Source organism: Oncorhynchus gorbuscha, linkage group LG05 (assembly GCF_021184085.1).
Source record: "Oncorhynchus gorbuscha isolate QuinsamMale2020 ecotype Even-year linkage group LG05, OgorEven_v1.0, whole genome shotgun sequence".
Taxonomy (NCBI): domain Eukaryota; kingdom Metazoa; phylum Chordata; class Actinopteri; order Salmoniformes; family Salmonidae; genus Oncorhynchus; species Oncorhynchus gorbuscha.
In genome coordinates, this window is record NC_060177.1 from 92,124,652 (window position 1) to 92,152,151 (window position 27,500).

The window sequence follows — 27,500 nt, forward strand, 5'->3', positions numbered from 1 at the left end:
ATGACCGAGTCCAGGATGTGGGACTGGAACTCTTTCTGCTGAGTCCTGGTGGAGCGCTCTGGGGACGCCTGGGGAGACAACTCTACGTTAAAGCGCCAATCAACCGTTGAAACGATAACAACACGCCCCCTTCGTCTGTTTTGGTTAAAAAGATGAGGTTTTGGCCTGGAGAAATGTAACCATTCTCAGATTAATAGACAGAACTATGGATGTGAGGACTGACCATCCATGATATCAACATGATAGTTGTAACCATGTTATGAGGATATACAGGACTGACCATCCATGATATCAACATGATAGTTGTAACCATGTTATGAGGATATACAGTGTTTGTTTACATTGACAGTGTTTAAACATTGGAGAAAAACAAGCTGATATTTTGGGTTCTCATGGAGAGCAACAGTTGATCTAAACTCATGAGGCATTTATATATTCTTCAAGAATCGACAGGTACATATCGTTCATTTATAATCCCCAAAATGTATGTATGTATCAACTACCTTTCTAGGGAGTTTTTCCTAGCCACCGTGCTTCTACACCTGCATTGCTTGCTGTTTGGGGTTTTAGGCTGGGTTTCTGTACAGCACTTTGAGATATCAGCTGATGTACGAAGGGCTATATAAATAAAATTTGATTTGAACTGCAGATTTCCACTTTCCTGACACAATAGCTAGATTAAGGGTTGCAAAAATCTAGAAACTTAAACCAAAATTCCCCCGTTTTTCCAGAAATTCCTTTGGGAGCGTTCCCGGATTTTTGCAACCCTTAAGCTAGATGATCAACTAATAGCAATTAAATCCCACCGGTTGCTGTCAGGATATCACTTTGGTACTATGATATCACTTTGGTACTATGATAGCACTTTGGTACTATGATAGCACTTTGGTACTATGATAGCACTTTGGTACTATGATAGCACTTTGGTACTATGATAGCACTTTGGTACTATGATAGCACTTTGGTACTATGATAGCACTTTGGTACTATGATAGCACTTTGGTACTATGATAGCACTTTGGTACTATGATAGCACTTTGGTACTATGATAGCACTTTGGTACTATGAGGCCAATACCTCATCTTTTTTTTTTACCAAAACAGGTGAGGAGGGCGTTGTGTTATCGTTTCATCTGAGGATTTGACCTTTAAACAGCTGCATATTATCAAGATATCAAAGTGTCACCAACAAAAAGGTAAACAGTACTGCCCTACCAAGCAAAAAAAGGCAGTAACTGCTCATAGCATGTTCTGTTATAATCTCCACCCGGCACAGCCAGAAGAGGACTGGCCAACCCACATAGCCTGGTTCCTCTCTAGGTTTCTTCCTAGGTTCTGGCCTTTCTAGGGAGTTTTTCCTAGCCACCGTGCTTCTACACCTGCATTGCTTGCTGTTTGGGGTTTTAGGCTGGGTTTCTGTACAGCACTTTGAGATATCAGCTGATGTAAAAAAGGGCTTCATAAATACATCTGATTGATTTGTCTCACCTCTAACAGTAGGTCTATGGTGGACGTCTGTTTGTTGGCCGGAGTCAGACACAGGTTGTCCATGATCAGCACCTTCATGAAGTCAAACACATACTTCTTGGCCGGATGATTGGTCAGGTAGGTCTTCGAACCCACGTTGCAGTATTCCGATTGGCTACGGTTCATGCCCGTGTCGGCGGTGAAGGCCTTGAATTCTTCCGTTGGTGACCCTGCTTCGTCATCCAGGTCACTCACCTGAGAGGAGAGGGGAGAGGGAGAGAGGGAGGAGAGAGAGGGAGAGAGGGGAGGAGAGAGAGGGAGAGAGGGAGGAGAGAGGGGGAGGAGAGGGAGGGGAGGATAGGAGAGGAGAGGGGAGGGGGTTAGGAGGGAGGAGAGGTTGGGAGGGAGGGAGAGAGGGAGAGAGGAGAGGGAGGGTAGGAGGGAGGAGAGGTTGGGAGGAAGGGAGAGAGGGAGAGAGGAGAGGGAGGGGGTTAGGAGGGAGGAGAGGTTGGGAGGGAGGGAGAGAGGGGGAGAGAGGGGAGGGGGTTAGGAGGGAGGAGAGGTTGGGAGGGAGGGGAGGGGGTTAGGAGGGAGGAGAGGTTGGGAGGGAGGGAGAGAGGGAGAGGGAGAGGAGAGAGAGGAGAGAGAGGGAGAGAGGAGAGGAGAGGGAGAGAGGAGAGGGAGAGAGGAGAGGGAGAGAGGAGAGGAGAGGGAGAGAAGGGAGAGAGGAGAGGAGAGGGAGAGAGGGAGAGAGGAGAGGGAGAGAAGGGAGAGAGGAGAGGGAGAGAGAGGGAGAGAGGAGAGAGAGAGGAGAGGAGAGGGAGAGAGGAGAGAGAGAGGAGAGAAGAGGGAGAGAGGAGAGAGAGGGAGAGAGGAGAGGATTAGGTGGAGCTCAGAGAACACACACATAGCTACTGTAGAAAACACACACACAGGGGGAAAAAAATTCTACATTTGGATACAGTTGAGCGTCTCACCATCTCAGAGTAGGGCCTGATGTTGAAGGGGAAGACTGAGGCAGCCAGGACACACAGGAACTCTGGGCTGTGCCACATTGGGGCCAGGTCTGGGACGTTGTGATACAGGTACCTGTAATAATAAATCACTCATTAGTGATATATAGATATATGTAGAATATAGTAAAAATAAAGAAAAACCCTTGAATGAGTAGGTGTGTCCAAACTTTTGACTTGAACTGTCTGTGTGTATATATATATATATATATAAAAAATATACATTATGACTATTATTTATGATATCGATTATTTTAAATATTTTATTATTATATATATGATACAGGTACCTGAAGAACTGCATCAGAGTCACCGGGTACTCCCTCAGCCACGACCCCTCTTCCTCAGACTGCCACGGCTAAGAGGACGAAGAAAAGCACAACGTCATTTGATGGTAGAAGAAGATCGAGGAGCTATATGACATTTGGTGACAGCAAGCTAGGTAAACTCAACCATGGATGGATTGCTGCCTCTCCTTAAGATTGCTAACAGGATAAGGAAACCAACATGTTATTTAGGGTGAACTTTCTCTGTCCATAGACAGAACTATCCCATATCTTTCTCTGTCCATAGACAGAACTATCTCATATCTTTCTCTGTCCATAGACAGAACTATCTCATATCTTTCTCTGTCCATAGACAGAACGTCATCTGGTTGTAGAAGTGAATCTAGTAGCTCGTTGGGTTGTCCTCCTTTCTCTCTCCTCCTCTCCTCCCTCCACTCCTCATCTCCTCTATCCTCTCCTCCCTCTCCTCTATCCTTCCCTCGCTCTTCCTCTCCTCTCCTCATCTCCTCTATCCTTCCTTCTCTCTTCCTCTCCTCTCCTCCTCTCACCAGGTTGAGCATGCTCCTCATCTCCTCTATCCTTCCCTCGCTCTTCCTCTCCTCTCCTCCTCTCACCAGGTTGAGCATGCTCTTCATCTCCTCTATCCTTCCCTCGCTCTTCCTCTCCTCTCCTCATCTCCTCTATCCTTCCCTCGCTCCTCCTCTCCTCCCTCCACTCCTCCATCCTTCCCTCGCTCTTCCTCTCCTCTCCTCTATCCTTCCCTCGCTCTTCATCTCCTCTATCCTTCCCTCGCTCTTCCTCTCCTCTCCTCCTCTCACCAGGTTGAGCATGCTCCTCATCTCCTCTATCCTTCCCTCGCTCTTCCTCTCCTCTCCTCTATCCTTCCCTCGCTCTTCCTCTCCTCCCTCCACTCCTCCTCTATCCTTCTCTCGCTCTTCCTCTCCTCATCTCTATCCTTCCCTCGCTCTTCCTCTCCTCTCCTCCTCTCCTCCATCCACTCCTCCTCTCCTCTATCCTTCCCTCGCTCTTCCTCTCCTCTCCTCCTCTCACCAGGTTGAGCATGCTCCTCATCTCCTCTATCCTTCCCTCGCTCCTCCTCTCCTCCCTCCACTCCTCTATCCTTCCCTCGCTCTTCCTCTCCTCTATCCTTCCCTCGCTCTTCCTCTCCTCTCCTCCTCTCACCAGGTTGAGCATGCTCCTCATCTCCTCTATCCTTCCCTCGCTCCTCCTCTCCTCCCTCCACTCCTCCTCTCCTCTATCCTTCCCTCGCTCTTCCTCTCCTCTATCCTTCCCTCGCTCTTCCTCTCCTCTCCTCCTCTCACCAGGTTGAGCATGCTCCTCAGCATCCCCAGTAACAGGAAGCCAGCCTCGGTGCAGACACTGTGGATGGATCCCACTATGGTGGCGCTGGAAGCAGGGACCCCAAAGATAAAGGTCCAGATAGAGTCCAGGTCAAACTAACACAAAACACAGAACACAGAGGCTGGGGTAACACTCAGCAGGGTTACACATTCACGCTGTCCTCTTGTCCGAGACAAGAAGAATATAAATTAAAGTTTTTTTTTGTTTTTTTTAAATCACACATATCAAAAATATGTACAATAAAATATCAAAAAATTACTCCAATCAGAATTGGACCAGAAAGACCCCATTTGAATAATATTCTAATCTATTTTTCATGTACATCAAAAAAAAAAAATCCTAAATGTCAAAGTGTATGTGATTGGCTAAAGCCTCATGTCCAAATGATCACATGACCAGACAGTGCCTGTTGTTCACCCTACCCACCTTGAATCTGAGAAGAGGTGTTGAGCATTTTGAAATGATTTAACTATAAACATAACTGATTAAAACCTGGACGTTTTATACATTTTTATGAAGCATTTCTAAACTTGTTTCAAAGTAGCCTAGCCAACCCTAGCTTAGCCAACCCTAGCCAACCTAAGCTTAGCCAACCTAATCTTAGACAACCTAATTTTAGCCAACCTAAGCTTAGCCAACCTAAGCTTAGCCAACCCTAGCTTAGCCTAGCCAACCCTAGCTTAGCCAACCCTAGCCTAGCCAACCCTAGCCTAGCCCCTAGCTTAGCAACCCTAGCTTAGCCAACCTAATCTTAGACAACCTAATTTTAGCCAACCTAAGCTTAGCCAACCTAAGCTTAACCAACCCTAGCTTAGCCAACCCTAGCCTAGCCAACCCTAGCTTAGCCTAGCCAACCCTAGCTTAGCCTAGCCAACCCTATCTTAGCCAACCCTAGCCTAGCCAACCCTAGCTTAGCCTAGCCAACCCTAGCTTAGCCAACCCTAGACAAAATACGACCATAGAAATGTTGAGGGAATTAATTTACACACTTAATACACCATTGGTTTTCAAATCAATATTATCTTATTGTCCAGCAGCCAAAAGCATAATCCCAGTCATATTAGTAACCCATACTAGTTGATAATAAGGTGGACACCTAGGTGGACAGCGTGGTTGTGAACTAAAGGAAGGTGAGGATGGTGAGATTGGTTTGTTTACCAATCAGGCATCAGACTGAGATAAATTGTGAGATGATAGGGCCGAATTAGAGTTTGCAGTGTTTGAGTGTGACACCAATTTTGTCTTGGAGTCTGTGAGATGGAACTCGTTTTTCCTCCAGGGGGCGCCAAAGATTATGTCTTGGAGTCTGTGAGAGGGAACTCGTTTTTCCTCCAGGCCACAGCTGTTTCAGTATTTAACCAAGAGGAAAACCCCAAAATAGATTTGAAGTGTAGAAAATGTAATAGAAGGGCGTTTCCTATTTAGCAAGTAAAGAACATGGCCTGGTGGTGAAAGAGGCATCATTGAACTATAAAATAGATATAAAATATAATATAATATATATATAAAAGTTGATTGTTGGCAACATATGCATTTTAATTATTCAGACTGGAAAAAAGTTGAGGTACTTGGTCCCCATCTTTCCACATCACAGTCTATGCTTCTTAAGAAGGCTTTGAACTTGTTTTTAGACTATGGATTTATATTCCCAGGCAGCAGAAATGGTGTACTCTGTTTTTAAATGTATATTTTACCTTTATTTAACTAGGCAAGTCAGTTAAGAACAAATTCTTATTTTCAATGACGGCCTGGGAACAGTGGGGTTAACTGCCTGTTCAGGGGCAGAACGACAGATTTGTACCTTGTCAGCTCGGGGGTTTGAACTCTCAACCTTCCGGTTACTAGTCCAACGCTCTAACCACTAGGGATGTTGAGGGGGCGGCTCTCGTTCAGGGACAATAGAGCGGATTTTGTCCTGTGTTGATTTTATATGTCTACTTTGCACATTCTTCCATTGCAAAACTACCATTCCAGTGTTTTACTTGCTATATTGTATTTACTTTGCCACCATGGCCTTTTTTGCCTTTACCTCCCTTCTCACCTCATTTGCTCACATTGTATATAGACTTGTTTATACTGTATTATTGACTGTATGTTTGTTTTACTCCATGTGTAACTCTGTGTCGTTGTATCTGTCGAACTGCTTTGCTTTATCTTGGCCAGGTCGCAATTGTAAATGAGAACTTGTTCTCAACTTGCCTACCTGGTTAAATAAAGGTGAAATAAATAAATAAATAAATACAAAATATCCAGATACACAGCTGTAGTTCTAAAAAAGAAAAAAAGACTGAGTAGGTAACGACTCAGGTGCCCAAGTAGAGCAGTACATCAGTCTGCATACAGAGATATGTGGTGGTCTGTGCCAAGTACAGTAAAATGGGCTCATTTATTTATTTAATATCAACTAGGCAAGCTCATGATGTTGTGATTGGCAGACAGCCTGCGCAGGAGGTTCCAGGGAGAACAACAAGCATTAGACTGCCTATGGTAAATTGGCATGAGCATATTTTACCAGGTTGTACCCATGGCATAAGGAATGGCATAAAGCTCTTAAACCAGTGGATATGAATTGTTCCCCAATGTCCATACAGCGTAGAACATAAATATTGCCGCTCTAAGCGATCAATGGCTTTTTCTACGTCCGATGGCAATATGGCCGACGGACCGGTTATATGGAGCAGACTGAGGATGTTATCCGTTGCAAGTCTGGTTTTGATAAAAAACCAGTCTGTGACTAATAAGTAACAAGAACGTTGAAGAAGACGAGGGGAGAATCTTCGCATACGAATTTGATATCAGCGTTCAAACTCGATAATGGGGGGGGGGGGGGTCTGGTCCTTATCCTTTTTTTTCAATATTAAAGAAATGATATCAGTGTTCACGTCTCTATTGAATCATGTCTAGAATCAGTTGATGTAAAAAAAAATGTCCATAAGGATAGAAAGAACTCTGAAGGTTCCAATAAACCCCGCTGATCATGGTTTGTATAAGGATAGAAAGAACTCTGGAGGTTCCAATAAATGGATGGATGGATTATTGTAGTTCCATCAGAGTGACAGGGGGCCTCAAGTGTTGCAGGTCGGCAGAGATCTCAGATCTAGACAAATGACCATAGAAATCCCAGAGTTTTGAATGGATTAATAACGGGTCACTGTATGGTACCATCCATTGATTTAATGGAAGTTATATTTGAAACGTTTTTTTTCTTTTCTTTCTCGGCTAATAGATAATTTATTGAGCTAATAGATTGGCTTGGATGAGCCCTATGAAAATTTTAAAAAGAAACATGCTATATGAATGAGAGTTTCTGCCCGGGCGTCTACATGGAAAATTAATTTAATTTTCTGATAATCTGCCGATCAAGGATAGCTTGTGGAGAGACGTTTCAAGTTGTCATAATTGGTCTTCTTATTCTGTAGTGATGTGTTGATTGATTGGTTTAAATTGGATGACAACGAGGTAGAGTGTGGCCTAATAAAGCCTTTGACCTTTGTCCCACAGTCCTCCAGAATCATCATCAGTGTTACCACAGTCCTCCATCAACACAACGCCATAGATAACATTACACAGGTGCACCTTGTGTTGGGGACAATAAAAGGCCACTCTAAAATGCCACAGATGTCTCAATGCCACAGAGCGCAATTGGCATGCTGACTGCAGAAATATCTACCAGAGCTGTTGCCAGAGAATTTAATGTTAATTTCTCTATTATAAGCCGCCTCCAACATCATTTTAGACAATTTGGCAGTACATCCAATCTGCCTCACAACCGCATACCATGTGTAACCAACAAGCCCAAGACCTCCACATCTGGCGTAATCACCTGCGGCCTGAGACGAACCACCCAGACAAGCTGATGAAACTGTGGGTTTGCACAACTGAAGAATTTTGGCAAAAACTGTCACAAAACCTTCCCAGGGAAGCTCATCTGCGTGCTAATGCTCACCTTCGATGGCCCCTGGCATGCTGGAGAAGTGTGATCCGGGCAGATGGCAGACAGCGTTGTATGGCGTTGTATGGCGTTGCGCGGTTTGCTGATATCAATGTTGTGAACAATGTGCACCATGGTGGCGGTGGGGTTATGTTATGGGCAGGCATAAGCTACACACGACATGGGATGCTCTGGATCTTGTGAAATCCATACATTAGGGTCTGCATTTATTTGACAAGATAAAATGCTATTTTAAAGTAAACGAATTGGACATTCAACAAGCACAGCACTTACACAAATGACTGATGACTGGCTGAGAGAAGCTGATGATAAAAATATTGTGGGGGATGTTTTGCTCGACTTCAATGTGGCTTTTGACATTATCGATCATAGTCTGCTGGAAAAACGTATGTGTTCTGGCTTTACACCCTCTGCTATAATGTGGATAAAGAGTTACCTGTCTAACAGAACACAGAAGGGTGTTCTTTAATTGGAAGCCTCTCCAACATAATCCAGGTAGAATCAGGAATTCCCCAGGGTAGCTGTCTAGGCCCCTCACTTTTTTAAAAACCCTTACTAATGACATGCCACTGGCTTTGAGTAAAGCCAGTGTGTCCATGTAGGTGGATGACTCAACACTATATACGTCAGCCACTACGGCGACTGAAATGACTGCAACACTTAAATATCCGCAGTTAGTTTCAGAATGGGTGGCAAGGAATAAGTTAGTCCTAAATATTTCAAAAACTAAAAGCATGGTATTTGGGACAAATCATTCACTAAACCCTAAGCCTCAACTAAATATTTTAATAAAAAATGTGAAAATTGAGCAGGTTGAGGTGACTAAACTTGTAACCTGTCATGGTCAAAACATATTGATGCAGTAGTAGCTAAGATGAGGGAGAAGTCTGTCCATAATAAAGCGCTGCTCTACCTCTTAACAACACTATCAACAAGACAGGTCCTACAGACCCTAGTTTCTACCTTCTTAACAACACTATCAACAAGGCAGGTCCTACAGGCCCTAGTTTCTACCTTCTTAACAACACTATCAACAAGGCAGGTCCTACAGGCCCTAGTTTCTACCTTCTTAACAACACTATCAACAAGGCAGGTCCTACAGGCCCTAGTTTCTACCTTCTTAACAAGGCAGGTCCTACAGGCTCTAGTTTCTACCTTCTTAACAACACTATCAACAAGGCAGGTCCTACAGGCTCTAGTTTCTACCTTCTTAACAACACTATCAACAAGGCAGGTCCTACAGGCCCTAGTTTCTACCTTCTTAAACACCACTACCAACAAGGCAGGTCCTACAGGCCCTAGTTTCTACCTTCTTAACAACACTATCAACAAGGCAGGTCCTTACCGGCCCTCGTTTCTACCTTCTTAACAACACTATCAACAAGGCAGGTCCTACAGGCCCTAGTTTCTACCTTCTTAACAACACTATCAACAAGGCAGATCCTACAGGCCCTAGTTTGTCACACCTGGACTACTGTTCAGTCGTGTGGTCAGGTGCCACAAAGAGGGACTTATATTATATTGTACTATATATTATAATGTTATACTACTAATATATATATATTACAAAACAATATTAGACTAATACTATATGGCTAAATGACTGTCAAAGATATTGATATAATTGTACTAAGTAACTAATGAGATCATAGATTGTTAATTTTGGGCAGAGCTGCCTGAGGTGCCCAACCTGGAAACAAACTAACTAGGGGAAACACTGGCTAGATAGTACGATATAAATTAGGTTTTACGATAAAATGATAGATAAGAACGAAAAAAGTTTGTTTACTAACATGTACTCAGTAACCTCGAAACAAATCTATGGGAAACACTAGCTAGTACAGTATGGAAAAAAGTTTTTAGTAGAGCAAACACTAGCTAGTACAGTATGGAAAAGAGGTTTTAACTAGAGGAAACACGAGCTAGTACAGTATGGAAAAGAGGTTTTAACTAGAGCAAACACTAGCTAGTACAGTATGGAAAAGAGGTTTTAACTAGAGCAAACACTAGCTAGTACAGTATGGAAAAGAGGTTTTAACTAGAGCAAACACTAGCTAGTACAGTATGGAAAAGGTTTTAACTAGAGCAAACACTAGCTAGTACAGTATGGAAAAGAGGTTTTAACTAGAGCAAACACTAGCTAGTACAGTATGGAAAAGAGGTTTTAAATAGAGCAAACACTAGCTAGTACAGTATGGAAAAGAGGTTTTAACTAGAAGAAACACTAGCTAGTACAGTATGGAAAAGAGGTTTTTAGTAAGAAGTAATGATAAAAAGTTTTGTGTACTAACATGTACCTGGAGGCTGTCTGGCAGCTCTGTGACAGGTTGTTGCAGGAACAGGGCCATCAGCAGGAAGTAGAGCTCGGGGACGTTGGTGTGTTTCGGCAGCAGCGTCTGCAGAACAGGGAACCCTGGGAAATGGCAGGCGTCTCGGTTGATCTCCCGTAGCGTGGAGCGACCGCCGGCGCTGCGGCCCACGTTGAAGCCTGAGGAGGAGAGAGGAGAGGAAGAGGAGGTTGGGGAAACTGCGAATCAGGGTTGTGATCAGGAAAACTTCAGGGGGAAAAATGTAATACGTTTGGATTTTAGATAGGGGATAGGCCAGTTATTTGAATAGAGGATAGATGTCAGAAAAGCAGGAAGAATCACATCCCTATTCTTACAATAGACTACAACTAGCTAACAGTTAGGAAACCCCCATTGATGTGTGCTAACTATGCCTGTACTTTTCCCTTTCTATGCAAGCTGGGTCGAAGCACATGTGGGTATGCCTGTACTTTGTTGCAGAGCAGACAGAATATTGAAGTGCACTATGGGATATTAAAGGATTCTATTCTATTCAGAGTTTTACCTTTAGTTACACAGGTTAGTTTCATTGAGATAAAATCTCTTTTGGAAGAGAGACCTGTTTCAAGATAGACATTATAAACAAACAAAGAAGCATCAAAAGCCATCCTCATCCCAAGGTAATGACGATGGGCAAGGGGCTGAGGGGCAGCATGGCACATTCTATATCCTGTAAACAGTTCTATTCTATTATGGCACATTCTATATCCTGTAAACAGTTATATTATATTATGGCACATTCTATATCCTGTACAGTAAACAGTTCTATTCTATTATGGTACATTCTATATCCTGTAAACAGTTCTATTCTATTATGGCACATTCTATAACCTGCACAGTAAACAGTTATATTCTATTATGGCACATTCTATATCCTGCACAGTAAACAGTTCTATTCCATTATGTTACATTCTATATCCTGCACAGTAAACAGTTCTATTATGTCACATTCTATTTACTGCACAGTAAACAGTTATATTCTATTATGGTACATTCTATATCCTGCACAGTAAACAGTTCTATTCTATTATGGTGCATTCTATATCCTGCACAGTAAACAGTTCTATTCTATTATGGTGCATTCTATATCCTGCACAGTAAACAGTTCTATTCTATTATGGTGCATTCTATATCCTGCACAGTAAACAGTTCTATTCTATGATGGTGCATTCTATATCCTGCACAGTAAACAGTTCTATTCTATTATGGTACCTTCTATATCCTGCACAGTAAACAGTTCTATTCTATTATGGTACATTCTATATCCTGCACAGTAAACAGTTCTATTCTATTATGGTGCATTCTATATCCTGCACAGTAAACAGTTATATTATGCTACATTCTATATCTATATAATATGATGGTACATTCTATATCTATATTATGCTACATTCTATATCTATATAATATGATGGTACATTCTATATCTATATTATGGTACATTCTATATCTATATAATATTATGGTACATTCTATATCTATATAATATTATGGTACATTCTATATCTATATAATAGTATGGTACATTCTATATCTATATTATATTATGGTACATTCTATATCTATATTATATTATGGTACATTCTATATCTATATTATATTAGGGTACATTCTATATCTATATTATATTATGGTACATTATATGTCTATATTATGGTACATTCTATATCTATATTATGGTACATTTTATGTCTATATTATGGTACATTTTATGTCTATATTATGGTACATTCTATATCTATATTATGGTACATTCTATATCTATATTATGGTACATTCTATATCTATATTATATTAGGGTACATTCTATATCTATATTATATTATGGTACATTCTATATCTATATTATATTATGGTACATTCTATATCTATATTATGGTACATTCTATATCTATATTATATTAGGGTACATTCTATATCTATATTATGGTACATTCTATATCTATATAATATTATGGTACATTCTATATCTATATAATATTATGGTACATTCTATATCTACATAATATTATGGTACATTTTATATCCTGCACAGTAAACAGTTATATTATGTTGGGTTTTTAAAACTTGTATCTATACATTGACTCACATACACAAAATCCAACACACACATCACTCTACTCACCCATCACGGTGCCGATCTTGTTGGTGAGGACAGAGTCAGTGTGGTCCAGCCATTCGCCTCCGGTCAGTCCCTCTTTGAACCTGGGCAGGTCAAATAAATGGAAAATCATGATGTGGATGATCAGGGGAATTCCTGACAATGTGAAATGTAATGTTTTTGACAGATCGTTGTTAAGAATTAAATCTAAATACAGTACGAGTCAAAAGTTTGGACACACCTACTCATTCAAGGGTTTTTCTTTATTTTTTAACTATTTCCTACATTGTAGAATAATAGGGAAGACATTATCACTAAGCTAAGGACCCTGGGACTAAACACCTCCCTCTGCAACTGGATCCTGGACTTCCTGACGGGCCACACCCAGGTGGTAAGTGTAGGTAACAACACATTCGCCACGCTGATCCTCAACACAGGGGCTCCTCAGGGGTGCGTGCTCAGTCCCCTCATGTACTAACTGGAGCCAAGCTTCCTGCCATCCAGGACCTCTATACCAGGCAGTGTCAGAAGAAGGCCCAAAAAATTACCAAGGACTCCAGCCACCCTAGTCATAGACTGTTCTCTCTGTTAACACACGGCAACCGGTACCGGAGTGCCAAGTCTAGGTCAAAAAGGCTTCTGAACAGCTTCTACCCCCGAGATATAAGACTCCTGAACATCTAATCAAATGGCTTCCCAGACTATTTGCATTGTACCCACACCACCCCCCATTTTTACACTGCTGCTACTCTCTGTTTATTGTCTATGCATAGTCACTTTACCTCTACCTACATGTACATATTACCTCAATTACCTCGACTAACCGGTGCCCCGGCACATTGACTCTGTACTGGTACACCCTGTATATAGCCTCCACATTGACTCTGTACCGGTATCCCCTGTATACAGCCTCCACATTGACTCTGTACCGGTACCCCCTGTATATAGCCTCCACATTGACTCTGTACTGGTACTTACTGTATATAGTCTCCACATTGACTCTGTAACACCCTGTACATAGCCTCCTCACATTGATGCTGTACCGTAACACCCTGTATATAGCCTCCACACTGACTCTGTACCGTAACACCCTGTATATAGCCTCCTCACATTGACTCTGTACCGTAACACCCTGTATATAGCCTCCTCACATTGACTCTGTACCGTAACACCCTGTATATAGCCTCCTCACATTGACTCTGTACCGTAACACCCTGTATATAGCCTCCTCACATTGACTCTGTACCGTAACACCCTGTATATAGCCTCCTCACATTGACTCTGTACCGTAACACCCTGTATAAAGCCTCCTCATATTGACTCTGTACCGTAACACCCTGTATATAGCCTCCTCACATTGACTCTGTACCGTAACACCCTGTATATAGCCTCCACATGGACTCTGTACCGGTACCCCCTGTATATAGCCTCCACATTGACTCTGTACCGGTACCCCCTGTATATAATCTCCACATTGACTCTGTACCGTAACACCCTGTATATAGCCTCCTCACATTGACTCTGTACCGTAACACCCTGTATATAGCCTCCTCACACTGATTCTGTACCATAACGCCCTGTATATAGCCTCCATGCTGTTATTTTATTGTTGCTTCTAAATGATTTGTTATATTTCTATATAATTTTGGTGTTTTCTTAAATCTGCATGGTTGGTTAAGTGCTTGTAAGTAAGCATTTCACTGTAAGGTCGCCTGGTATACGCCATCCTATCCCTTGGTCGGACTATCCTACCTGTTGTATTCGGCGCATGTGACAAATAAAATTAGATTTCTTTGATTTTATTTGAAACTATGAAATAACACATATGGAATCATGTCGTAACCAAAAAAAGTGTTAATCAAATCAAAATATATTTCAGATTCTTCAAAGTAGCCACCCTTTGCCTTGATGACAACGTTGCACACTCTTGGCATTTGTGTTTGGACATTTTCCTGTTGAGAAACAAAGGATAGTCCCACTAAAGGATGGCGTATCGCTGCAGAATGCATGCTGGTTAACTTGAACTCTAAATACATCTCTGAGAGTGCCACCAGCAAAGCACCCCCACACCTCCTCCTCCTCCATGCTTCACTGTGGGAACCACAGATGCGGAGATCATCCGTTCACCTACTCTGCGTCTCACAAATACCAAAAATTGGAACCAAAAATCTCAGATTTGGACTCATCAGACCAAAGGACAGATTTCCACCGGTCTAATGTCCATTGCTCGTGTTTCTTGCCCAAGCAAGTCTCTTCTTATTATTGGTGTCCTTTAGTTGTGATTTCAATTTGACCATGAAGGCCTTATTCACTCAGTCTCCTCTGAACAGTTGATCCTGGTCCTTCTGTAGCTCAGTTGGTAGAGCATGGCGCTTGTAACGCCAGGGTAGTGGGTTCGATCCCCGGGACCACCCATACGTAGAATGTATGCACACATGACTGTAAGTCGCTTTGGATAAAAGCGTCTGCTAAATGGCATATATATATATATATATGTTGAGATGTGTCTGTTACTTGAACTCTGTGAAGCATTTATTTGTGCTGCAATTTCTGTGGCTGGTAACTCTAATGAACTTATCCTCTGCAGCAGAGGTAACTTTGGGTCTTCCTTTCCTGTGGCGGTCCTCATGAGAGCCAGTTTCATCATTGCGCTTGATGGTTTTTGTGACTGCACTTGAAGAAACTTTCAAAGTTCTTGACATTTTCTGTATTGACTGACCTTCATGTCTTAAAGTAATGATGGACTGTTGTTTCTCTTTGCTTATTTGAGCTGTTCTTGCCATAATATAGACTTGGTCTTTTACCAAATAGGGCTATCTTCTATATACCACCCCAACCTTGTCACAACACAACTGATTGGCTCAAGCACATTAAGAAGGAAAGAAATTCCACAAATTAACTTTTAACAAGTCACACCTGTTAATTGAAATGCATTCCAGGTGACTACCTCATGAAGCTGGTTGAGAGAATGCCAAGAGTGTGCAAAGCTGTCATCAAGGCAAATGGTGGCTACTTTGAAGAATCTAAAATCTATTTTCATTTGGTTAACACTTTTTTGGTTACTACATGATTCCATATGTGTTATTTCATAGTTTTGATGTCTTCACTATTATTCTACAATGTATAAACTAGTAAAAATAAAGAAAGCCCCTTTGAATTAGTTGATGTGTCCAACTTTTGACTGGTAGTGTATATATGTATTTTTGTAAGTCGCTCTGGATAAGAGCGTCTGCTAAATGACTTAAATGTAATGTAATGTTTATTAAAGGATCAAAGACCTGGTCAGTATGGGCTGGTTACTGAGGAGAACCACCAGGATCCACAGAGCTGCTGTCACACTGCTGGAGTGGAGGTGCTCCTCCGTGAACATCAACAACCAGTCGAAGCCCAGGGTACGCACCAACTCCTCACATGCCCTGTAGGGGGAGACAGAGAGCAGTCAGGCTACACACAACACAGTCAAAGCCCAGGGTATGCACCAACTCCTCACATGCCCTGTAGGGGGAGACAGAGAGCAGTCAGGCTACACACAACACAGTCAAAGCCCAGGGTACGCACCAACTCCTCACATGCCCTGTAGGGGGAGACAGAGAGCAGTCAGGCTACACACAACACAGTCAAAGGCTATACAGTATGAAGAGGGGCAGAAACTGCTTCTCCAATAGAAATCCCAGTTGTAGGTGATGTCATGGCGACGTTTGCGTAGCTAAATTAATGCGTAGAAACACGTAAAATCGGGTCTAACAGTCATCTCGCGCCGAACTACGTACGTAAAAAATCAAAAAGGCAGTCCTTTCGATATCATTTATTTTTTAATATTATTTTTACAAAAATGAAAACGTGTCAGTTTGTCACTTTCACAAGGTTGGAGTAATAACATGTTAAAACTAGTGAAGACGTCGTCTCCAGTCTCGGTGACGTCTTTCCATTTGGAGAATATTAACTATGGGAGAATTCTTCACTTCTCTCATTGACTTGTCAAACCCTGGTGTGGTCTGTTTTTGTCTGTTTCGCAAGTGTTCCCGGAAGTCTCGGGATGTTGCGCCTCTGGGTTTAAAAACTCTGTGACGCAGTTACACACACGCCGTGCACACACACACACACGCCGTGCACACACACACACACGCCGTGCACACACACACACACGCCGTGCACACACACACACACACCACACACACACACACACACACACACACACACACACACACACACACACACACACACACACACACACACACACACACACACACACACACACACACACACACTGTGACGTACTGTGCGTTGACTGTGCATTTCTCCTTGGTGGTGAAGAGCAGTTTGAGAAGGATGTCTAGCAGTCTGTTCCTCAACAGGATCAGGTTGGCCGACAGAAGACCCCCAAGGTCTTCATCATTACCTGGAACACAATAGATAATATTACCACTACTATTACTACAATAATATTACTGTACTGAAAACTGAGAGGAGACACCCAATGTCTTCATCACTAAAAAAAATTAATTGATGGGAAAAAAACGTATTAATGCGATTTAGAATCAACAAAAAAGGCAAAGAACAGCATAGTTTTGGCATTGTACAAAAATCGGTATGTAAATTTGCGACAATAATCTCTATGCTAGTTAGTGGCAATAATCTCTATGCTAGTTAGTGGCAATAATCTCTATGCTAGTTAGTGGCAATAATCTCTATGCTAGTTAGTGGCAATAATCTCTATGCTAGTTAGTGACAATAATCTCTATGCTAGTTAGTGACAATAATAATTAGTGACAATAATCTCTATGCTAGTTAGTGACAATAATCTCTATGCTAGTTAGTGACAATAATCTCTATGCTAGTTAGTGACAATAATCTCTATGCTAGTTAGTGACAATAATCTCTATGCTAGTTAGTGACCATAATCTCTATGCTAGTTAGTGACCATAATCTCTATGCTAGTTAGTGGCAATAATCTCTATGCTAGTTAGTGACAATAATCTCTATGCTAATTAGTGATAATAAACTGTGTGTAAATTAGTTACGAGCATCTCTATATTAGTTAGTGACAATAATATATATGCTAGTTAGTGACAAACTATATGTAAATTAATGACAATAATATCTGCTAGTTAGTGACAATCATATCTATGTTAGTTAGTGACAATAATATCTATGCTAGTTAGTGACAACAATATATATGCTAGTTAGTGACAATAATCTCTAAGGGTAGTTAGCGACAATAATCTCTATGCTAGTTAGCGACAATAATCTCTATACTAGTTAGTGACAATAATCTCCATACTAGTTAGCGACAATAATCTCTAAGGGTAGTTAGCGACAATAATCTCTATGCTAGTTAGTGACAAAAATCTCTAAACTAGTTAGTGACAATAATCTCTAAGGGTAGTTAGCGACAATAATCTCTATGCTAGTTAGTGACAAAAATCTCTAAACTAGTTAGTGACAATAATCTCTAAGGGTAGTTAGTGACAATAATCTCTAAGGGTAGTTAGCAACAATAATCTCTATGCTAGTTAGCGACAATAATCTCTATACTAGACTAGTTAGTGACAATAATCTCCATACTAGTTAGCGACAATAATCTCTAAGGGTAGTTAGCGACAATAATCTCTATGCTAGTTAGTGACAAAAATCTCTAAACTAGTTAGTGACAAAAATCTCTAAACTAGTGTGTGTGTGTGTTACCTCCATCTATCTTCTCCTCGTTGTTGACCTCCATCACTACAAACTTCTCACACACAGCAAAGGTTGGCAGGGTGGATGAGATGAACTGGCCAAACCTATCAAACATACCATAAAACAGACAGACACATGAGCTACATGTTGCTCACATACAGTATGTTCTCGTGAAGGGATTTGTAGGCAGTTGCAAGGACTGGGGAGACCAGCAGCCCACCAGTAGCAAGTTTAATTCACACATTCATTGTCTGGCACGGGACTTGAACCAGCAACCTTCTGACTACTGGTCCACCTCTCTGACGTCTTACCATAGCATGGTGTATGGGTTGGGGAAAGTGTAGAGTGTTATTACCGTAGCAGGTCATATGGGTTGGGTGTTATTACCGTAGCAGGTCATATGGGTTGGGTGTTATTACCGTAGCAGTTCATATGGGTTGGGGAAAGTGTTGGGTGTTATTACCATAGCAGGTCATATGGGTTGGGGAAAGTGTTGGGTGTTATTACCGTAGCAGGTCATATGGGTTGTCTGTTATTACCGTAGCAGGTCATATGGGTTGGGGAAAGTGTTGAGTGTTATTATCGTAGCAGGTCATATGGGTTGAGTGTTATTACCGTAGCAGGTCATATGGGTTGGGTGTTATTACCGTAGCAGGTCATATGGGTTGAGTGTTATTACCGTAGCAGGTCATATGGGTTGAGTGTTATTACCGTAGCAGGTCGTATGGGTTGGGTGTTATTACCGTAGCAGGTCGTATGGGTTGGGGAACCCTTGCAGTAGCAGACTCAAAACGTTGCTGATAGCAGAGATGGTGGGCTGAGACAGAGACGTGTCTCTCAGGGTTAACAGCAGCTTGGGAATCAGCTGGAACTCTCGTAACAACTTAGCGTTCTTCGCTGCCTCACTGTGATGGGGGAGAAGAGGACAGACAGATAGTTGGTTGAAATATAACACAGGAAACATGGTCTTCCTGCGTCTTTGTTTCTCATAAACCCCAGGTGATTAAGATTTTAGTGTCACTATTAACTGAAATATAACATTTACATAAGTATTCAAGCCCTTTACTCAGTACTGTGTTGAAGCACCTTCGGCAGCGATAACAGCCTCGAGTCTTCTTGGGTATGATGCTACAAGCTTGTCACACCTGTATTTGGGGAGTTCCTCCCGTTATTCTCTGCAGATCCTCTCAAGCTCTAGCAGGTTGGATGGGGAGCGTCACAGCACAGCTATTTCCAGGTCTCTCCAGAGATATAAAAGGAAAACCTTTCCTGATTGCAGTTCCTAGGGCTTCCACTAGATGTCAACAGTCTTTAGAAAGAGTTTCAGGCTAGTTTTAGTAAGTGGCTCCCATTTTGGGCTGTAGTGTTTGTTGTGCGTTCCGATGAGGGTGCTTCGTAATTTATCTCCGGTATTCTCCGTCTTAAATTTGATCATTTATTTAAATATCTGAGGATTGATTAGGAACGTTGTTTGATGTGTTTGGGAGAAGTTTATTGGTAACTTACGGGATTCATTTGTATGCATTTTGAATGAGGGAAACCGGTGGATTACTGAGTCTAGGCAGCCAATGAAACAGACTTTTTTGGGATATAAGTAAGGACTTTTATCAAACAAAAGGACCAATTTTTATGTAGCTGGGACGCTTGTGATTTCGACCAGATGAAGATCTACAAAAGGTAAGTGATTTATTTTAGCGCTATTTCTGACTTTCGTGACGTCCTCTGCTCGGTTGGAAGATGAATGTAATGCTTTTGTGTGCAGGGCGCTGTCCTCAGATAATCACATGGTGTGCTTTCGACGTAAAGCCTTTTGGAAATCTGACAAAGCGGCTGGATTAACAATATATATAATATAATAATATATGCCATTTAGCAGACGCTTTATCCAAAGCGACTTACAGTCATGTGTGCATACATTCTACGTATGGGTGGTCCCGGGGATCGAACCCACTACCCTGGCGTTACAAGCGCCATGCTCTACCAACTGAGCTACAGAAGGAGTTAAACTTTAAATGATGTATTTTGATGAATGTTTAATATTACGATTTTTGTCATTTGAATTCCGCGCTCTGCAATTTCACCGGATGTTGGCCAGGTGGGACGCTAGCGTCCCAATGATCCATAAGAAGTTAAGGACATCAAAGTCAAGGTATTGGAGTGGCCGTCACAAAGCCCTGACCTCACTCCTAGTGGAGTGGCCGTCACAAAGCCCTGACCTCACTCCTAGTGGAGTGGCCGTCACAAAGCCCTGACCTCACTCCTAGTGGAGTGGCCGTCACACCTCACTCCTATAGAACATTTGTGGGCAGAACTGAAAAATCATTTGCGAGCAAGGAGGCCTACAAACCTGACTCAGTTACACCAACTCTGTTAGGAGGAATGGGCCAAAATTCACCCAATTTATTGTGGGAAGCTTGTGGAAGGCTTCCCAAAATGTTTGACCCAAGTTAAACAATTTAAAAGGCAATGCTACCAAATACTAATTGAGTGTATGTAAACTTTTGACCCACTGGGAATGTGATGAAAGAAACAAAATCATTCTCTCTACTATTATTCTCACATTTCACATTCTTAAAATAAAATGGTGATCCTAACTGACCTAAGACAGGGAATTTTTACTCAGATTAAATGTCAGAAATTGTGAAAAACTGAGTTTAAATGTATTTGACTAAGGTGTATGTAAACTTCCGACTTCAACTGTACACAGGTGTGTGCCTTTCTAAATCATGTCCAGTCAATTGAACATACCCAAGGTGGACTCCAAGTTGTAGAAACATCTCAAGGAAGATGAATGGAAACAGGATGCACCTGAGCCCAATTTCGAATCTCACAATAAAGGATGTGAATACTTATGTAAATAAAGTATCTGTTTTATATTTTTAATACATTTGAAAACATTTCTAAAAAACTGGTTTTCGCTTCATCATTATGGGGTATTACGTGCAGATTGATGAGGGAATAAAAATAAAAAAATTTTTTTAGAAAAAGGCTGTAACGTAACAAAATGTGGAAAAAGTCACGGGGTCTGAATAATTTCTGAATTCACGGTAATAGCAGGAGTTAATCATTCCTCACCTGGACTCAGTGAGGAGCTCTATAAAGTGTTCAAACAGGGACAGGTGCAGTTCGTAGGGTGCATGGAGCCACACCTGAGGAGACAGAAAGAACATTTGAAAACCTCTACAAACATAGCACACCAGAAAACCAACGACATTATTTTGTCTGCAGGGACCACGTTTGGCTCGATTTGGATCAGTTGCCCTGAAGCCCATTGTGTTTGGCTTGCACCAAGGACCACCAACCACCATTTTGGCTCAAACTGGATCAGTTTCCCAGAGGCCATTTTGGCTCAAAACTGGAGCCAGTTCCCCTGAGGTCCATTGGTTTAGTGCTAACCTCGAAGTCACAGAGCAGGTCCTGGAAGGCGGTGGTGTTGGGGATGATGGAGGTCTCGTGGCCGCTATCTACTGTTCCCACCAGGGAGAAGGTCAGGTGCAGGATGTGGCTGTTCAGCAGGTGACGTTTTTTCTTCAACAACATGGCCAGCAGCTAGAGACCAAATAACAGACACATACTACAGTTAGACTGAGTTATATTACTGTTGTAATAGAACTACAGCAGACAGGATGTGACTGTTCAGAAGGTGACGCTTCTTCTTCAACGACATGGCCAGCAGCTAGAGACCAAATAACAGACACATACTACTTAGACTGAGTTATATTAGTTATAAAAGCGTCTGCTAAATGGCATATATTATTATATTACTGTTGTAATAGAACTACAGCAGACAGGATGTGACTGTTCAGCAGGTGACGCTTCTTCTTCAACGGTATGGCCAACCGGTACAGCAGAGAAACAACAGTTTTATCTCAGCAACAATGTTCACACAAACATTGTGTGGTGTGTCCACAAATGTATTGTAAATTAAAAAGTGAGTGTGAACTGGGCCATATTGCATTGTGGGTAGTGTAGTTGTACCTGGTAGCCTTTGATGCGCTCCATCTCCTTGCTGGCCAGCGGGTTGCTCTTGACGACGCACACCATCGCCTTGACGGCCGCGTAGAGACCCTCAACGTCCTGCGCCATGGCAACCAGGCCCAAAATGGCCGCCGCTCCGCCCACGTACTGCAAGTTGGTCGCCACAGGCTTGGGGACGAACGCACGCACACCTGGAAGAGAGCGGAGAGGAGGAGTTAGGAGGTAAGGAGTTAGGAGGTAAGGAGTTAGGAGTAAGGAGGAGTTAGTCTACAGGTAAGGAGTTAGGAGGTAAGGAGTTAGGAGGTAAGGAGTTAGGAGTAAGGAGGAGTTAGTCTACAGGTAAGGTGTGTGTGTAGTTGGTGGCCACAGACTTGGGGACAAACGCACACCAAGAGTGGGGCAAAAAAGGTATTTTCTATTTATTTATTACAAATAAATAAAAAATGTGGTCGTTTTTACCCATTTTTCCCCCTAATTGCTAGTTTACAACCTTGTCTCATCGCTGCAACTCCTCAATGTTGTCGGGAGAGACGCAGGTCGAGACATACGTGCTCCGAAACATGACCTACCAAGCCACATACTTCTTAAAACACTGCCCGCTTAACCCGGAAGTCAGCTGCACCAACGTGTGAGAGGAAACACTGTTCAACTGATGATTGAAGTCAGCTGCCCCAACATGTCAGAGGAAACACTGTTCAACTGATGATTGAAGTCAGCTGCCCCAACATGTCAGAGGAAACACTGTTCAACTGATGATTGAAGTCAGCTTGCACGCGCCCGGCTCGCCACAAGGAGTCGCTAGAGCGTGATGAACCAAGTAAAAACCCCTGGCCAACCCTCCCTTAAACCGGACGGCGCTTGTCCAATTGTGGGCTGCCCGATGGGGCTCCTGGTCACGTGGATTGAACCCCAGGATATAGTGTGACCTCAACACTACGATGCAGTGCATTACTGAGGCACTGCATCGCTGAGCCACTCGGGGCAAAAGTTATTTTAAAGGCACAATCTGTTGTTACAAGATTTGCTTATATGGCCAACTCAACCCTGATTGATAGATACATTCTCCAGGTGTCCTAACCCCTTACCCAGGTATCCTAACCCCTTACCCAGGTATCCTAACCCCTTACCCAGGTATCCTAACCCAGGTATCCTAACCCCTTACCCAGGTATCCTAACCCCTTACCCAGGTATCCTAACCCAGGTATCCTAACCCCTTACCCAGGTATCCTAACCCCTTACCCAGGTATCCTAACCCCTTACCCAGGTATCCTAACCCCTTACCCAGTTATCCTAACCCCTTACCCAGGTATCCAATGACAGCTGCTCCTATGGTGCGTGCTGGACCGTTGAGGTGACCGGCCGCGTTGTGGATCAGCTTGACCGGAGTGGCATTCTCATGAGACGACACAGCCAACTGAGGAGAGGGGAGAGAAGGGGAGGAGGAGGGGAGAGGGGAGGAGGAGGAGAGGGGGAGAGGAGGAGGAGAGGGGAGGAGGAGAAGAGGGGAGTGGAGGAGGAGAGGCGAGGAGGAGAAGAGGGGGAGGAGAGGGGGAGAGGAGGAGGAGAGGCGAGGAGGAGAAGAGGGGGAGAGGGGAGTGTTACAGGTGAGGTGGAGATAACATTGTGTTATAGGGAGAGATAACATTGTGTTATAGGGAGAGATAACATTGTGTTATAGGGAGAGATAACATTGTGTTATAGGGGGAGATAACATTGTATTATAGGTGGAGATAACATTGTGTTATAGGGAGAGATAACATTGTGTTATAGGGAGAGATAACATTGTGTTACAGGTGGAGATAACATTGTGTTATAGGGGAGATAACATTGTGTTACAGGACCGTAGTAGGCTTTGCTGGTTAGCGAGGCTAACCTGTTTAGCGATGCTAACCTGTTTAGCGATGGCCTTGCTGTCCAGCTTGTGTGTGTGTGTGTGTGTGTGTGTGTGTGTGTGTGTGTGTGTGTGTGTGTGTGTGTGTGTGTGTGTGTGTGTGTGTGTGTGTGTGTGTGTGTGTGTGTGTGTGTGTGTGTGCGTGTGTCTGTGTGTGTGCGTACGTTAGCGATGCTAACCTGTTCAGTGATGCTAACCTGTTCAGCGATGCTAACCTGTTCAGCGATGCTAACCTGTTCAGCAATGCTAACCTGTTCAGCAATGGCCTTGCTGTCCAGCTTGTGTGTGTGTGTGTGTGTGCGTGTGTCTGTGTGTGTGTGTGCGTTAGCGATGCTAACCTGTTCAGCGATGCTAACCTGTTTAGCGATGGCCTTGCTGTCCAGCTTGTGTGTGTGTGTGTGCGTGTGTGCGTGTGTCTGTGTGTGTGTGTGCGTTAGCGTGCTAACCTGTTCAGCGATGCTAACCTGTTTAGCGATGGCCTTGCTGTCCAGCTTGTGTGTGTGTGTGTGTGTGTGTGTGTGTGTGTGTGTGTGTGTGTGTGTGTGTGTGTGTGTGTGTGTGTGTGTGTGTGTGTGTGTGTGTGTGTGTGTGTGTGTGTGTGCGTTAGCGATGCTAACCTGTTTAGCGATGGCCTTGCTGTCCAGCTTGTGTGTGTGTGTGTGTGTGTGTGTGTGTGTGTGTGTGTGTGTGTGTGTGTGTGTGTGTGTGTGTGTGTGTGTGTGTGTGTGTGTGTGTGTGTGTGTGTGTGTGTGTGTGTGTGTGTGTGTGTGTACGTTAGCGATGCTAACCTGTTTAGCGATGGCCTTGCTGTCCAGCTTGTTGTAGACCTTGCGTATCTTGGCCACGGTGAGGGCAGAGACAGAGAGGGCGTACAGGCTGAAGGATACCTTCTCCTCTGGGACCAGGGCGACTGGACATGAAGGCTCTCCAGTCTTGGAGTCTTTACCTGAAGGAGAGAGAGACACGACAATCCACCGCGGTTCCTCAACAACAGACAGTTACTCACAGGGAATGTGAACAGCCTGGAAGCTGTGTAGTTGGCTTACCACTCAATATGTGTGTGTTCTCCGTGTGTGTGTGTGTGTTCTCTGTGTGTGTGTGTGTGTTCTTTGTGTGTGTTCTCTCGCTCTCTCTGTGTGTGTGTGTGTTCTTGTGTGTGTGTTCTCCCGCTCTCTCTGTGTGTGTCTGTGTGTGTGTGTCTGTGTGTGTGCTCTCTCTGTCTGTGTGTGTGTTCTCTGTGTGTGTCTGTGTGTGTGTGTGTGCGCTCTCTGTCTGTGTGTGTGTTCTCTGTGTGTGTTGTGTGTGTGCGCTCTCTCTGTGTTCTATGTGTGTGTGAGTTCTCCTCTCTACTCTCGTCCCGTGTGGCTCAGATGGCGGAGCATGACACTTACAACGTCAGGGTTGTCGGTTTGATTCCCACGGGGGGGGGGTATATATATGTGAAAATATGTCTCTCTGCTAAAGGACTCAAACGTAAACATAAAGCATCCTCACAGAGCAGGTAGACGGCCTGAAAGCTGCCTGTGTAGTTGGGACCGAGCTCGTACACCGCCGCGACGCTGGCAGCAGGAAGCCCCTCCTCCAGGAAGTGTGTGGGCCCCAGGCGCCACACCAGATTGGACAGCTGTCTCTGGGCAGGGGGCGTGCCTATGTAGCTGTACACGGTGCTGACCACAGGAGGGTTGGTGCTCCCGGAGCCACCGGGAGAACTGTGGATGTAGTGGAGCTGGAGAGGAGAGGGAATCGACCTCTGTTACAACAGTTTCATGGCTAATGACCCCTTCTATCATTATGCACCTTCACCTGGTGGTGGGGCGGGGGGGGACATTTAATATAGGTAGAGTCTTCAAGCCACTCACACACACATCTGAGTTCAAATAGGCACACACACACACACACACACACACACACACACACACACACACACACACACACACACACACACACACACACACACACACACACACACACACACACACACACACACACACACACACACACACACACACACACACACACACACACACACACCCTACCTTGGTGGTTTGGAACAGTTGTCCGTCGATGTACAGCGTGGCCATGCTGTTTTTCAACATGCCTTTACTCATGACTAACAGCAGGTGGTGCCACTGCCCCTCTCCGATCAGCTCTCCGCAGCGGAACCTGGCACAGCACGGCAGAACCTCGAAGAACGAAGACTCCTCGCTGAAATCATCCACTGTTGGGGTGTGAGGGGTGGGGGCATAGTAATGTTAACAGAAATGTTGTAAAAATGTTTTTCATATGGGTTTGAAAACAGGGCTGGGTCTTGAGGATTTTGGGGGCAAACGGCTGATTGGTTGACCACCGTTCTGACTCAAATCTGTGACATGCCACACTTGAAAAGACAACGTGTCACTAGTCGGCTGGTAAGTTAGCCACTAGTCGGCTGGTAAGTTAGTCACTAGTCGGCTGGTAAGTTAGTCACTAGTCGGCTGGTAAGTTAGTCACTAGTCGGCTGGTAAGTTAGTCACTAGTCGGCTGGTAAGTTAGCCACTAGTCGGCTGGTAAGTTAGCCACTAGTCGGCTGGTCACTAGTCGGCTGGTAAGTTAGTCACTAGTCGGCTGGTAAGTTAGTCACTAGTCGGCTGGTAAGTTAGTCACTAGTCGGCTGGTAAGTTAGCCACTAGTCGGTGGTAAGTTAGCCACTAGTTAGCCACTAGTCGGCTGGTAAGTTAGCCACTAGTCGGCTGGTAAGTTAGCCACTAGTCGGCTGGTAAGTTAGTCACTAGTCGGCTGGTAAGTTAGCCACTAGTCGGCTGGTAAGTTAGTCACTAGTCGGCTGGTAAGTTAGTCACTCGTCGGCTGGTAAGTTAGTCACTAGTCGGCTGGTAAGTTAGTCACTAGTCGGCTGGTAAAGTTAGTCACTAGTCGGCTGGTAAGTTAGCCACTAGTCGGCTGGTAAGTTAGTCACTCGTCGGCTGGGAAGTTAGTCAGGGGTAGAGGAGGGAGAGAGGAGGGGTAGAGGATGGGTAGAGGGGGGAGAGAGGAGGGGTAGAGGAGGGAGAGAGGAGGGGTAGAGGAGGGAGAGAGGATGGGTAGAGGAGGGAGAGAGGAGGGGTAGAGGAGGGAGAGAGGGGTATGGGTAGAGGAGGGAGAGAGGAGGGGTAGAGGAGGGGTAGAGGAGGGGGAGAGAGGAGGGAGAGGAGGATGGGTAGAGGAGGGAGGAGAGAGAGGGAGAGAGAGGAGGGGGGTAGAGGATGGGTAGAGGAGGGAGAGAGGAGGTGTAGAGGAGGGAGAGAGGATGGGTAGAGGAGGGAGAGAGGAGGGGGGTAGAGGATGGGTAGAGGGAGGGAGAGGGATGGGTAGGGAGAGAGAGGGAGAGAGGAGGGAGGGAGGGTAGAGGAGGGAGAGAGGATGGGTAGAGGAGGGAGAGAGGATGGAGAG

The 27,500-nt window shown here is 43.9% G+C and overlaps 1 protein-coding gene across 1 annotated transcript in view; it reads right to left on the bottom strand.

Moving 5' to 3' along the window:
* wdfy3 (WD repeat and FYVE domain containing 3) overlaps positions 1–27,500 on the bottom strand; it is a 206,092-nt gene that overhangs the window by 66,082 nt on the left and 112,510 nt on the right. The window contains 18 exon segments of the mRNA XM_046351507.1: positions 1–68; positions 1,488–1,721; positions 2,444–2,555; positions 2,770–2,837; positions 4,089–4,223; positions 10,378–10,568; positions 12,554–12,633; positions 15,808–15,945; positions 16,808–16,928; positions 18,215–18,309; positions 18,949–19,110; positions 21,281–21,354; positions 21,602–21,754; positions 22,184–22,374; positions 23,486–23,597; positions 24,863–25,020; positions 25,569–25,800; positions 26,111–26,292. The exon segment at positions 1–68 is cut by the window's left edge and continues 32 nt beyond it. Coding sequence (XP_046207463.1) covers positions 1–68; positions 1,488–1,721; positions 2,444–2,555; positions 2,770–2,837; positions 4,089–4,223; positions 10,378–10,568; positions 12,554–12,633; positions 15,808–15,945; positions 16,808–16,928; positions 18,215–18,309; positions 18,949–19,110; positions 21,281–21,354; positions 21,602–21,754; positions 22,184–22,374; positions 23,486–23,597; positions 24,863–25,020; positions 25,569–25,800; positions 26,111–26,292 — 2,506 coding nt within the window.